At 35.9% G+C, this 14,621-nt stretch overlaps 1 protein-coding gene across 1 annotated transcript in view; it reads right to left on the minus strand.

The window, feature by feature from the left end:
• ANKRD28 (ankyrin repeat domain 28) overlaps positions 1-14,621 on the minus strand; it is a 79,572-nt gene that overhangs the window by 44,260 nt on the left and 20,691 nt on the right. Inside the window, exons 5-9 of the mRNA XM_023512669.1 lie at positions 13,056-13,183; positions 10,689-10,771; positions 8,836-8,899; positions 7,249-7,317; positions 5,414-5,554 (exon numbers count right to left, since the gene is read on the minus strand). Coding sequence (XP_023368437.1) covers positions 5,414-5,554; positions 7,249-7,317; positions 8,836-8,899; positions 10,689-10,771; positions 13,056-13,183 — 485 coding nt within the window. The remainder of the gene's footprint in view (positions 1-5,413; positions 5,555-7,248; positions 7,318-8,835; positions 8,900-10,688; positions 10,772-13,055; positions 13,184-14,621) is intronic.

Below are 14,621 nucleotides of genomic sequence, written 5' to 3' on the forward strand. Positions count from 1 at the left end.
AATATGCAAGTATAATGAATAAGATCATTAAGATAAAAAACAAAACAAAGCCAAAATCTAAAGTTAACAAGGCTGTTTTTTTTTTTTTTCAATTTCAAAAACTAGCTCTGAGAGCATGTCAGCAAAATTAATTCAGGCAGTATGTAAGCTCTGTACACAGTCTTCTTAAGTGCCCAAGTCAGGACAGTATTCACTGGGATAAAGAAAATGGATGCTGGTCTGTAGGGCAGTTTCATTACTTCACAGGCACACTTTACCACACAGGTATTAAAAACAAAATCTTGCACGTTCTCTAGATGCTAGTGATAAAACAAAAATAGTTCTCCCTCACTGAGACCTGAATACAAGACAGAGTCTATCAGTGGAACAAACTATTTTAAGATAACTCCACTGATATATGAGTACTGAAGGAAAGATTTATTTAAGGAAAGCAAAACAAGTAGGTGAGTTCATGTTTATTTTCTAAAGTGGGAGAGTATGTCCCAACACATTACTTATAGAGACTACTTACAAGTTTACTCATTAAATTGTATAAAAGAACGTAATCGTTATTCTTTTTTTTCATTTTTTGGCTGGGGCTGGGTTTGAACCTGCCACCTCCAGTATATGGGGCTGGTGCCCTACTCCTTTGGGTCACAGGTGCTGCCCAATCATTATTCTTATAGTCATTCTTATCAAATTATATTATTTCTTTAATATTCCACATTAATGTTATTCAGATGTTAGGCTCATACAAGAAAAACAAAAGGTAAGTTGATTTATACAATAAAATGTCTTCTACTGGCATTTTAGATTTTGCCAAGCAATCTGTATTTTAATAATGACTTTGTGGGACAAGCTGGGTATTATCTTTTACAAATAAAAAAAATTAGTCACATCCAGGAAAGTTAAATGACTTGACCCAAACCGTTTGGCTAGAATATGGCAAATCCAGGACTAACTCTTGGGTCTTCTACTTTGTATTAACTGTTCTTTCTATGCTCCCACAAAGCTTCAGCACAGTGGTTAATGGGTTAGTGACAATTTAACATAGATGTCTGTAAAATACTGAACAAAATTACTTCATCTTGAAAATGTAGACCTCAATTTTAATTTGTGAATAAGGGAAAAGGAGTGTCTATTCCAACTTTTTCCCTGACTGTACATTTATATACACTCATTTTATAAAACTCAATTAAGAAATGAAGATTCTTCTTCTGTCACCTGAAATTAAAATACAGCAGAATCAAAAAGAATAAAAAAAATACAGTAGAATCTCTGTAAGTTGACTACCTAAGGGACTGTAATAAACTGGTCAATATACAGAGGAGGAACTAGTCCTACTACTGTAGTAATACATAGAGGTGGTACATCTGGTCCATGAAAATTAGGTCAACTTAAGGAGACTGTCAACTATGGAGGTTCTACTTTATATAAAATGAGTTTAGGAAGGTTGGAGAATGTAAGCCATGTACAAAAGGGAAATATACATCTCTATACACCACCACAAACAAAAGACAGATTTTGACAATAGAAATATCAAATACATAGGAATAAATCTAAGGCTTACAAAATCTTTACACGAAAACCTGCACAATTCCACGTAAACAGTTAGAAAACAGACAAAAATTAACAATGATATTAGAAGTCAAAATGTGATCCTATTTGATAAGCGTTGCTATGGACTGAAAGTTTACGTGTTCCCCTCCTCCATTTTTATAGTAAAATTCCAACCCCAAAGTGATGGTATTAGGCCTTTGGGAGGTGATCTGGTCATCAGGGCAGAACCCTCCCGAATGGAAGTACTGTCTTTGTAAATGAGGCCCCATGGAGCTCTTTTACTGCTTCTACCACGTGAGGAGAAGGATGTAGGAAGAACATGTCCTCAATACTGATCACAGCACTAAAACTAAACAGTGTTATCTCCCAGGACACCGATCATGAACTTTCCAGTCTCTGAAACAGTGAGAAATAAAATTTCTGGTGTTTATAAGCCACCTAAGTTTTTGGTATCATAGCAGTCCATCTGGGCTAAGACAGAGAACTGGCACTGAGAAACAGGAATGAGGCTATAACAAACATCTAAAAATGTGGAAGGAGATTTGGAATGGTGTAATAGATAGAGTCTATAGGTTTTTTGTTTTGTTTTATTTATTTATTTATTATGAGAAAGAATCTCAGTCTGTTGCCCAGGGTAGAGTACCATGGCATCACAGCCCACAGCAACCTCAAACTCTTGGGCTCAAGCGGTCTTCTTGCCTGAGCCTCCCAACTAGCTGGGACCACAAGTACATACCTGGTTAGTTTTTCTATTTTTAGTAGATACCAGGTTTTACTCTTGGTCAGACTGGTTTCAAACTCCTGAGCTCAAGCAATCTACCCATCTTGGCTTCCCAGAGTGCTAAGATTATAAGCATGAGCCACTATACCCAGCTGAGGCTGGAAGAGTTTTGAGGGGCATGCTAGAGATCACATATAATTATGATATAGGAAAGTCTACAGAAAAGCATATAACAGGGTTTTAACTTTGAATAAGGCTGAGAAGGACATGAAATGATCTATATGAACACATATAAATACAAGTGTTAATGGTGGTTATCTCAGGACAGCTGGTATGAGGAGGATTTCCTCCTTCCATGTAATCAGAAAAAACAACTCTCTTCCTTTCCCTTATCTTATATACACTACAGATTACATCTGGGAGAGACCCCCACTATCTTGCTCAAACAAGCCCCACTTCTCTTCAATGGGCAAAGAGAACTTTATTTATTAATATTTAATGTTTCTAGTTATACCAACCATATATGTATTTGTTAGATTCTTACACAATGTGAAATAAAGACACTTCAGAGAATCTGCTGAGTCATGACTATATACAGAGAATGAATGCAGACACGGGATTATGCAAGAGACAAGTGGAGTGAGTAGAACGAGCCAGGGAAAATTGTGTATTTTTCCAATATTTATTGAAATAAATATGAGCATGGGGGGGTTAAAAGCAGAGAAGAATCATAATTACTGCATGTCACTCCTGTACAGCAGAATACCAATGTCAGAGTGTCAAAAATTCCAAAGTATAAACAATTTTCCCTGGGAAGATTTAAAGGCAGAAATTGTGATAGGACATCAGTAAAAAAAATTTCAAAAACAAACAAGCAAATGTATAGTATTGAATAACAGTAATTTGAAGCTGTGAAGAACTTGTTTCTTTTTTCAGAAAATGTTTCAGTCTTGGTTTGAGAGTATGAATTAATTATGCCAGATTCTCTTATATATTCCTGGGGAATTAAATCTGCAGAATTTAGAAAAATAAATCAACCTTATAATGCCACTAAATTTAAGCCTTCAAAACAATCACTTATTAAAAGGCTGCCTCTGGTACCCTAGAATGGTCACTGTAGTTTATGCCTTCCAGAAGGTTCCTAAGCAACAAATCACTGAATCAAATATGGTATTAGACAGAATCTCTGGGACTTAAAATATAGGAAACAAAAGCTCCAAAGGATGGTGCTAAGTTTTCTTATATACACATTCTCACTTAGTTTTCCCTGAAACTCTAAAAGGTAGGTTTCATTTTAATTTTACAACTTTTGCTTAGCAATTACTTGCTCAGACACAAACAGGTACAACATGAAGACTTGATTTAAAGTGGGTCTTTCTAATCCCAAACCTCATGTTCTTTCTAGTTCATTAGGTTATTTAATGTAGATACTGAGAATTACATTTTTAAATAATGAAAATCACTAGCCTACTTGCTCAAAACAGTTGCTAGTAGGTAAGAAAACTAGTGATTTAATTTCACTTTAACATCAGTACTAACAACAAAGCTCCAACTCTATGGGTTGAACATTGTGTTATTTCCTTGTTGCCCCTCCCCCCAATAAGAATTCAGGTTTAATTTATTTGTCTATGGGCAGGAGGACCACAGTATAAAGCTGTGTGTGGGTAAAGGAGGATCAATAACCGATCTGAAAATAGTGGTAAAGAACTATAGATGGTGATAAAAGTCACTTTAGGTATAACTTATTTTAAGAAAATCTATAAATCAGGGGGGCACATGTAGCTCAGTGGCTAGGGTGCTGGGCAAATACATGGAGGCTGGTGGGTTCAAACTTGGCCTGGGCCTCTAAAACAACAATGACAACTACAACAACAACAACAACAACAAAGATAGCTGGGTGTTGTGGAAGGCGCCTGTAGTCCCAGCTACTTGGAATGCTAAGGCAAGAGAATTGCTTAAGCCCAAGAGTTGGAGGTTGCTGTGAGCCGTGATGCCACAGCACTCTATCCAGGGTGACAGCTTGAGACTTTGTCTCAAAAAGAAAAAAAAAAGGATATCTATAAATCAAACACTGAAATTATAAAATTGATAAATTAGGGATAATCTACTTATCCATGGAAATGTATTTTCTGATTACAGTTTTTAACATAGATTTTCTTTAAATAGCTACTATCCAAAAACATACTTCAAATAATCTGACTTCTCCCCAAATCTATCTACACCTAACTTTTCTAGTATATATGAAGTTGTATAAGGTGATGTATTCCTACAAATTGAAAGTATATTCTATTTACTAGTGCCTTTAAGATTAGAATTTTAACCACAAATCTAACATTAACAAAATGTTACTTATAAAAATGGCTTTGTCTGAGAGTGGGGGAGATGATCAAACAAAAAAGGCTATGAAATTAGTTACAGAATATATACTAAAATAACATTTGTGAATACCACTGAATTGTGCTTTTTATTTTAAGGACAAAATAAATATGAATAACCAATGGAGGGAGGTGCCTGTGGCTCAAAGGAGTAGGGCGCCAGCCCCAAATGCCGGACGTGGCGGGTTTAAACCCAGACCTGGACAAAAACTACAAAAGAAAAAAAAAAAAAGGAAAACCAATGAAGTAATTCTGTTATAATATGTAGTACTATGTTGTCCCATTCTGAGAGTTCAATTACTATCTTTTTTATACCAATTTACAAGGGTTCCTTGTAAGTCTTAACTTTCTGAAGTATCCTCCTCTGAAGGATACTTGTATTCCAATCTCTACTCAATCTTCTGGTGGTATTATTCATGTACCTTTCTTTTTCTCCCTTTCCCTATGATAAACTCAAGGCCGCAGCTTCTGAGAAATTAAATAGAAGCAAGCATGGAAGTGATATTAAGATGTTCTTTTGGCAGCAAGGACAAGGGGACCTTTATCTTCCTTTTAACAGATCAGTCAGTCAGTAAGGTAGACTGCCGAGTGGAATGGGTAATTATTCCTATCAGTTAGGAATAATTATGAAAGCAATTTTTTTCCCTACAAGAGAAAGCCACAGAAAGATAATCAACAAAAATACAAAAAGGAAAAATAAATTTGTGATGAAAATCATCCATATGGAAGATGCTAGTTTACAGAAGTAATCTTTTACTCCCACCCATATGATACTTACTTGCCATCTGTGTCTGATGTAGCTGCATAGTGCAGGGGTGTGCAGCCTCTTTCATCAAGGTCATTCACGCTTGCTCCTGATCCCACAAGAGCAAAGAGGCACTGGTAATTGCAGTTGGCAGCAGCATAGTGCAGTGGAGATCTTTTGTACCCAAGTTAACAGAAAAAAGATAAAAGCCAGGGATGTAACTAGTAAACAAGAGCATAGTTGATTGTTCTTACTCCACCCAATTACAAATATTTATAGGAAGCCTTACACTGACTTCCGCTATATATACACAAAGTTTTGTGCAGGGCTGGACATAAAGCTAGAAGAAGAAAAGTAAGGTGGCAGAGAGAACACTTACTTTTGTTTTACAAAGATTCCTCTATACCAAAAAAATTACTGCCTAGTAGATAGGCAAAAGAAAAAAAAATTGAATATGTTTTTGAAACATTAACCCTGAATTACTTCCAAGCTTCTAAACTCAGAATATGTTTCAGAAAGCCCTTTGTTATTTTTAGTATACAATGCCCAAAGTGTTACAAATTAATATAAACCGAATTAAAGTATAATTATAAAAACAGGTTATCTATATAAACATTGCATTTTGAAAACAAATACAGTCATTTTTGATTTTGTGGGTTATTTTTCTATTAGCAGACTTATGACAGCAGTCTGTTCTCCAAAGTAATGAGGGGTCAAACAGTTTTCTCTTTTCTTCTATTAATTTCTGATTTCCTATCATACATAGTTCTTTTATTTTTTTTTTAACAATTTCTTTCTATGTCTCTTCTGAACTGGTCCAACCACGTGCACTGACATATATTCACACATTGCCTTCTGACACACCCTTGCCTATCTTATACTTTGATATGTACAATTCTCCAACTACTGACACACATAATTTTGCTTATATAAATATTGCCAATTCCATCTTTCAAGCTAATTCAAACTGCCTTTGATTCTTTCCTGTATGGTTCCAATGCATTCTATGTTAATTTCTACTAAAAGAAACTTGAAGTAGCTTTAAATACTACTAACAAAAACATAGTAACAACGAGCCCTGAACTCCTGAGAGTGTTAGCATGGGCTAAAAGACCAACCACTGTGACTGTCATTTCTCAGCTCCCTTCTTGCTGTGAAATACTTGGTGGGATGTGTGGATGTGTGTCTGAGAAAGAAAGAAAAGGAGAAAGGAGGAGAAATGAAAATTATACATATGTATTCATAACCTATTTCCTTCCTCTTACTAGTGTGCTCTATAATAAGATATGGGTAGTAGAATCTCTCACAAAGAAATGACTTGGGTAAGGAGAATTATTTTATGGTGTTCTAGTTATTGTGAGTTTCCTGAAGGAAAAGTACTATAATGTTTTACATTTCTATGGACATAACTATGGAAGGAGAAGAGATGATACCAAGAAGTATAGAGGTATTTATAAGGCTGGTATTTGTAAGGTATTTGTAAGGCTGGTAACCTGGGGCTATGGGAAAGACCCAAGAGAAAGCAAACTGTGAGTGAGAATATTTAGAATTTATAGACTTAAGTTGGGACTCTCAGCAAAAGATCCTTAAATTGTTCAGCTAATTCTTAGAAGCCAATGTTAAGGTTAAGCAAGTCAATAAATAAATAAAATCAGATTCTACAGAGCAGCAGTTCTCACCCTGCGGGTCGAACAACCCTTTTACAGGGGTTGCCTAAAACCATCACATACACTCCATACAAATACAGGTGTATGAAAATAATTTTACGGTTGGAGGGATCACCACAACATGAGGAACTGTATTAAAGGGTCACGGCATTAGGAAGGCTGAGAACCACTGCTATATGAGGAACTACTATCGTACCATACCTCCCAAATTTGTCTTTTTTGTTGAAGTCTGCACCAGTATTCAGCAGAAGGTTTAGGCACTCCAAATTCCTATTGAAGGAAAATATAATTAGAAAACTTAATTGTCATCAATTTTATAATTAAATTGGTAGGTTTAAGTAAGCACAAAAGTATGTTTTTAATTTAGGGTAACTATCAACAAAATGGCATAATTTACATTTGATGGAGAATAAAACATTAAACTTTATGTATAATTTAGAAAGTTTTATGTACACATTTTGGCACACTGATAGGAAATAACAAATGAATCATGTACTATTTAATTGGAAGAGCACATTTGCAAAAGAGATTCTAATGAATTTTTAGGAAACATGCTTATAACTGAATGGCTTAACTTATTTATTTATTTTTTGGCCAGGGCTGGGTTTGAGCCCGCCACCTCTGGCATATGGGGCGGCACCCTACTCCTTTGAGCCATAGGTGGCACCCCTGAATGGCTTAACTTTTAAGTGATTTTTAATACTAAATTAAAAACTGAAAAAAAAAAAAAAGTAAACCTGAAAATACAGATAATATCTAAAGTTAGATTTCCCTTATCTTCTCCTATATTATGATTATTTACTTAGAGATATCTTTAGTTAAAATTGTAGGCACATATGTATTTCTATAATTAAATTTTATAAACCTAAACATCAACTTACTATGTTACAATGAAAGCTGTAATTGCCAAAATGGTCAGACACTCAAGTCTGTTGTCCCTCTTTCTGTAAGCAAGTTACACAGAAGTTAAGTTTTAACTGGAAGGTTCTCTGGTGACCAAAGAACAAGGAAGCCAGTCATATGCTCACAATCCATCTCTACAACTTAGACTGGCCAGGTAGTATTAGTTCAGCACACTTGTCCTCTGAAATCATTTAACATTTTTAAGGAATTATCACTGGGAATAAAGCTCTTGCAAAATGTCCTTTCCATAAATCATGAATGGCTTATCACAGATCTAAATCATAAGAACCACTAGATTAGTAGCATGCTTTCAGAGACCAGGAGTTTTAACTGAAGTCTGTCGTTCACTTGAACCGATTACCTAATTGACCCTGTTAATATTATTTAAAAATTAGTCCAAAATCTTCCACTCTCAAATTTTCCTTTTCCTAATAGAGTCAAGAAATAAACATATCAGCATTTTTTCCCCACTTGAAAATATGATTTAAAAAAAACCCACTTAAAGAGAAGTATTAGTGTTCAGAACATTCTAGTATTTTTATGTTCTTATGTGAGGACATATTTTTAAGAAATCATTTATTAGTTTTTCATTTATCCTGGAATTTTGTTCTTTTAGAGAAAATGTTATTTCCTGTTGTAGGTTTACTCTCTCCTTCCCACTCATAACCTACGACTTAGGTGAGAGGATGAAACCTTAAGACGTAAGAGGATGAAAAAAGTAGTTTCTGCTACCCTGGACTCTCTATTCCTAAACTATTCCTGCTATGTTTTGTTTTGTTTTACATTTTCTAGTAGCCCAGAACTAATGAAGAACAAAGATAAAAGAAAAATTGCCATGTCCAGTTACCCTTTTCTTAAAAAGAGATAAAAATACTACTAACATACCCTCCAGCTGCAGCTGCATGTAGACAGGTCCTGCCAAAATCATCTGGGGTATCTATATCAAATCCTATAAGAACAAATATGCCTTATCTATTATATAATATTACAGATGTATTACTCTACAATAGTTATTATATAAAGAATTGTATCCCCCCCCACAAATAAAACTGTGAGATCTCCTAGGTAACAAAATGATTGAAAAGAAAAATTAATAATGTACAATATTACAAAGAAATTATCACTGTTAGATTAACCACTGTTAGATTGGGAGTTTTAGGACAAGTGCTAGGGTGCTTGTTTAAAAGGCCATAGGATATAATGAAATATTATTTAGCAATTAAAAGAAATAAAGCACTGATGATACACGGATTATCCTTAAGAACATTATGCTAAGTGAAAGAGTTAAGAGTTAAGTCACAGAAGTCCATCCACTGCATGATTACATTTATATGAACTGTTCAGAATAGGCAAATTTTTACAGATAAGAAGATTAGTGGTTACTTAGGACTAGAAGAGAAAATACATGAAGACTTAAAATTGATTGTAATGATGGTTAATGCATCCTCATGAATAGACTAAAAAATACTAAATTATACACCTTAAATGAGTAAATTGTACGGTTGTGAATTATATCTCAGTAAAGCTATTTTTAGAAAAGCCTTAGGTGCTTTGTTACTTGTGAATATTATTACCATTGAGAAGAGATGTTAGTGTTTCTTTCATGGAAAATAGGTTAAATGAATACTTATAGGCACACACATACTTCAAAAAAAAAAATCAAAACAGAATCACTCGAAAACAATTAAAAAAAGCTCAGAAGTATCCATTTCACATCTGTTTATTGGAGACAGGGTCTCACTGTTGCCTGGGCTGGAGTACAATGGGTCATAGTTCACTGCAACCTCAAAGTCTTGGGCTCAAGTGATCTGCCTGTTTCAGACTCCCAAGTAACTAGGACTACAGGCTTACCATAGCAGCTAACATTTTTTTTTTTTTTTTGAGACAGAGCCTCAAGCTGTCCCCCTGGGTAGAGTGCCGTGGCATTACAGCTCACAGCAACCTCCAACTCCTGGGCTCAAGCGAGTCTCCTGCCTCCGCCTCCCAAGTAGCTGGGACCACAGGCGCCCGCCACAACGCCCGGCTATTTTTTGGTTGCAGCCGTCATTGTTGTTTGGCGGGTCCAGGCTGGGGATTCGAACCCGCCACCTTAGGTGTACGTGGCTGGCGCCTTAGCCGGTTGAGCTATAGGCGCCTTTTTGCAGTTTTTGGCCAGGGCCAGGTTTGAACTCGCCACCTCCGGTATATGGGGCCCATGCCCTGCTCCTCTGAGCCAAAAGCACCGCCCATCAATAAGGATCAGTTTTATAGCACTATTTACCAAAAATTATTAATCCTGTTGTTTCAAAGCAACTATGATTAATTTATATTTTATGTTTATACAGTACCTAATTTATATAATAAATACAAAAATAAATGTCTGAATAATTTCACAAACCTAGAAGAAATTTAGAATGGCTCTTGGCTCTTAAAAAGGAAGCTCACACCAGTAAGAAATACAAATGAAGATATGGTGCTTCCATACATAAAAGACTATTCAAGAAGACTAACATCCAACAAACAGAACTAACAGGGAGGAAATCATTAGAAAACGAAAACATTTCTCAGAGCCAAAAAGAAAACAAGAGTCTTAAAATTAAGAACTCAAATCTTCTAAGAAGGGTTAATGAATGATCCATACTTGGACTCATCTTTATATAATTTGGAAAAAGTAGGATAAAGAGATTATCTTAAAATTTGGGGGCTTTGGGGGAAGATAAAAACAAAAAGACAAATTGGTCTGCAAATGTTCCACTCACCTGAAGATAGAAGTTTTCTACAGCAATCTGAAAAACCACTTAAGGCTGCCAAGTGGAGGGGAAACATTCCATGTATGCCGCGCCTTCATTATAACACACACAAAAAATATAACCATTTAAATAAATTACAAAGAGATCAATTAAGCAAAAGTTAATTAGCTGAGTCAAAATCTCTAACATTTTAGAAAGTCATATGGCCAAATGTTGAAGGTGGGTGTAACTTATTGCCCAACTATTTTTCTCCTAAAAAAGGTTTTAAAACCTTAGCACTATTGCAATTATGGACTTTGTTGGCAGTAGTGGGGAGGAAGAGGCTATCCTGTGCATGTAGGCTTCTCTGGGCCACAGTGGAAGAAGAGTTGTCTTCGACCACACATTAAAACACAAACACTAATGAAAGCTAATGAGCAAAAAAGTCCCCACGTAATTTTCATGATATCTACTACCACAGATAAGCAAGAAAGTCCTCACATAATGCTAACTATGCACAGCCCATTTAGAAAGTCTTTTCAAATTGTCAAGCAGGTCCCAGGTTTGTGATCCTTAATATAAAAAAATGTACATATCTATGTAATAAAAGATCTTCTTTCACTGTTTTTTATCATAATGGGCAACATGAAACTAGTGGGATATTTGATATTGTATTTGAGAAACTAATGTATCAATATCTAGTTCCATGGAAGTAGCTGCAATTCTCAGTGATTTCTCAAATGTGCTCATTAGACATTTTGGTTCTAATTTTACTTTTTTTTTGGAGACATTTCACTTTGTTGCCCTGGGTAGAGTGCTATGATGTCACAGCTCACAGCAACCTCAAACTCTTGGGCTTAACAGATTTTCTTGCCTCAGCCTCCCAAATAGTTGGGACTACAGGTGCCCGCCACAATGCCTGGCTCTTTTTGTTCTTGTTGTTGTAGTTGTCACTGTTGCTTAGTAGGCCTGGGATGGGTTCGAACCCGCCAGCTCTGGCGTATGTGGCCAGTGCCCTAACCACTGAGCTACGGGTGTCCACTCTCTAATTTTACTCTTAATGTGCTTTATTCTTGAAGATAGCTGCTGCCAAATGTAGGTGCTCTCAAAAAGCTATGACATGAATGAGGATGATGAGGTGAGGGATATTTGTCTCTGGGAGGATAAGATCTATAAAAGTCCAATAAAAGAGATGATCTATTTATTTTATCTGACACTACAACACAATGTTGTTATCTACAAAGTTCATGCTCAAGAATCTAGCAATCGTGTTCCACTAAAAAAACAAACAAACAAACAAAAAAAACTCATAATGTTTTCTGTAGGTTTATGATTCCCTGGACTCTACCTACACCTGGTATCAGTAAACACCCTCCTCCCCAGATTATAGCAACCAAAAATGTCTCTGGATATCTGCTTGGGAAGCGAAATTCACTACCACATTACCCAGCCATTAAAAACCATTCCCATAAAGCGACGTGATTAAGAATGTTTATTACAGTATTTGTTACATAGTAGTGAAAAACTGGAAGCAACTTATGTTTGCAAGTAAGAAAAATGAATAAATTGTGAAAGCTTTATATATTAAACAATGTATTAAATTCTATAAAATGAATTAAGAGCCTCATGTAGAGATATGAAAAAGAACCAAATGTTAGTAGCATACTATTTACAGACAGTAAAAAAGTTTTAAAACTTGTTAATGAATACATATAAATAGGATGCCAGTATAAAAACATACACAGGAATGATAGACTTCTAATTTTAGTAGGGTTATTTACTTTCGCAGAGCATATGCAGAAGAACCCATCCTTCAAACAAAATTTTACACAAAAACTTTAATATATAAAATAAAAATGAATTGTTCTGACCAAAGTGTGTGTGGCGGAACACAAAAAATCTTTTGTAGTTGCAACCAAGGAATCCCCAACCTCCGTATAGAGTCTGAAAACCATTATCTACAGATACTATTTGGATGGGAGGGGAAAAAAAATAGAAAGATTTGGTATGTACAAATACTTTTCTGGGTCCTTTAAGTATTTCTATATTAAAAATAAAGAGATCATAAAATCAACAGCTCTGATCAAAATAATTGGGAAAGAACTGGAATAAAACACATAACACCACACTGGCTTACCAAATAAAATCATATTTAAACATGGTAATCTCCTACATTGTCAATATCAAAAGGTAAGTAAAACGTTCCAGCCAAATCTTGTTTAAGGAGAAGGGAAAAATGTGAAAAAAATTATTTTTTAAAAAGGGAAAAGTTCAAGCAATTAATACAATACTGATGACAAAACCCACATTTCCACCTGAAATACCTAAAAAAGGACAGTTTGTTTCCTTTTGTGCTGCCCTGTGACAACTATCAACACCTTCCTAAGTACTACTTACTTTGCAGTGTCAGCACCACTTGTAATAAGAGTGTTGATTAGCAGTTCATGGCCGTATCGTGCTGCTATGTGCAAAGGAGTGTTTCCATTCTTATCCTCACAGTCAATTACAGCTCCTGTGACAAAGGACTGTCAGATACTGCACTATGTAAAAATTAGGTCAAATCTATCGCATGGAAAGTAATATAAAATGCTATTCAAGTACAAACTAATGAATATAGTAATTCTAACTAGACTTTGTTCATAGCATATTTATTTATTGAGCCTGGTATTGGAGTTACAAATTTTCAAGTAATTTCATGAATTAAGCAAAGATTTTAATAGATTTTAAACTGATAAAAAGGTTCTGGGGTTCAATAAGTTTGGAAGTCACTGTATTAAAACAAAATTAAATACATTCTTCAGAGCAAGACTTTTCAGAGCTTTTATGTGCAAACTCTGTGCCATCAAGAATGCAAGCTGTGCTTCAATAATGATTTGATCATGAGCCTATTTCCACTTTCCCCTGCAAAATCATAGCACCTACTATTTTGAGGACTATTAAAAAACAGTTTCCTGGGCTCAGCGCCTGTGGCTCAGTGTCTAGGGCACCGGCCACATACACCAGAGTTGACGGGTTCGAATCCGGCCCAGGCCTGCCAAACAACAATGACAACCACAACTAAAAAATAAAATAAAATAAAAGCTGGGCATTGTGGCCAGCACCTGTATAGTCCCAGCTACTTGGGAGACTAAGGCAAGAGAATTGCTTAAGCTCAAGGGCAGCACTTTACCCAGGGCAACAGAGTGAGATTCTGTTTCAAACAAATGAACAAAAAAACAGTTTCTTGGAATATGTTGTGAGAAACAATAATTTAAAAGTAACACACCTACATGTTCTTTTGAGTTAAAAGTTTAGATTGCTTAGTATAATTCAAATACAAGGCTTGGTACAGTGGCTCATGCCTGTAATCCTAGCACTCTGGGAGGCTGAGGTGGATGGATTGCTTGAGCTCAGGAGTTCCAGACCAGCCTGAGCAAGAGCGAGACCCCATTTCTATTAAAAATAGTAATAATAAAAAAAACTTGCTGGGTGTTGTGGCAAGTGCCTGTAGTCCTAGCTACCGGAGGCTGAGGCAAGGGAAGTGCTTGAGCCTAAGAGTTTGAGGTTGCCATGAGCTATGACACTACAATACTCTACCCAGGGCAAGAGAGTGAGATTCTGTCTCAAAAAATAGATAAATAAATAAAGAAAAAAAATCAAACACAAAAGAATATGAATTCAAAAATTAAAATCACAAAGTTAAAAATAGTCAGAAGTGGAAAATGCTAAATGCATACACAGAGTATATACATTAACACTCAATATAAATGGCTCGGCGCCTGTGGCTCAACCGGCTGAGGAGTCAGCCACAACCACCTGAGCTGGCAGGTTTGAGTCCAGCCCAGAACCGCCAAACAACAATGACGGCTGCAACCAAAAAATAGCCGGGTGTTGTGGCGGGCGCCTGTGGTCCCAGCTTCTTGGGAGGCTGAGGCAGGAGACTTGCTTGAGCCCAGGAGTTGGAGGTTGCTGTGAGCTGTGATG

The sequence above is a fragment of the Otolemur garnettii genome, unplaced genomic scaffold (genome assembly GCF_000181295.1).
Source record: "Otolemur garnettii isolate 467f Iridium unplaced genomic scaffold, OtoGar3 scaffold00002, whole genome shotgun sequence".
Classification (NCBI taxonomy): Eukaryota; Metazoa; Chordata; class Mammalia; order Primates; family Galagidae; genus Otolemur; species Otolemur garnettii.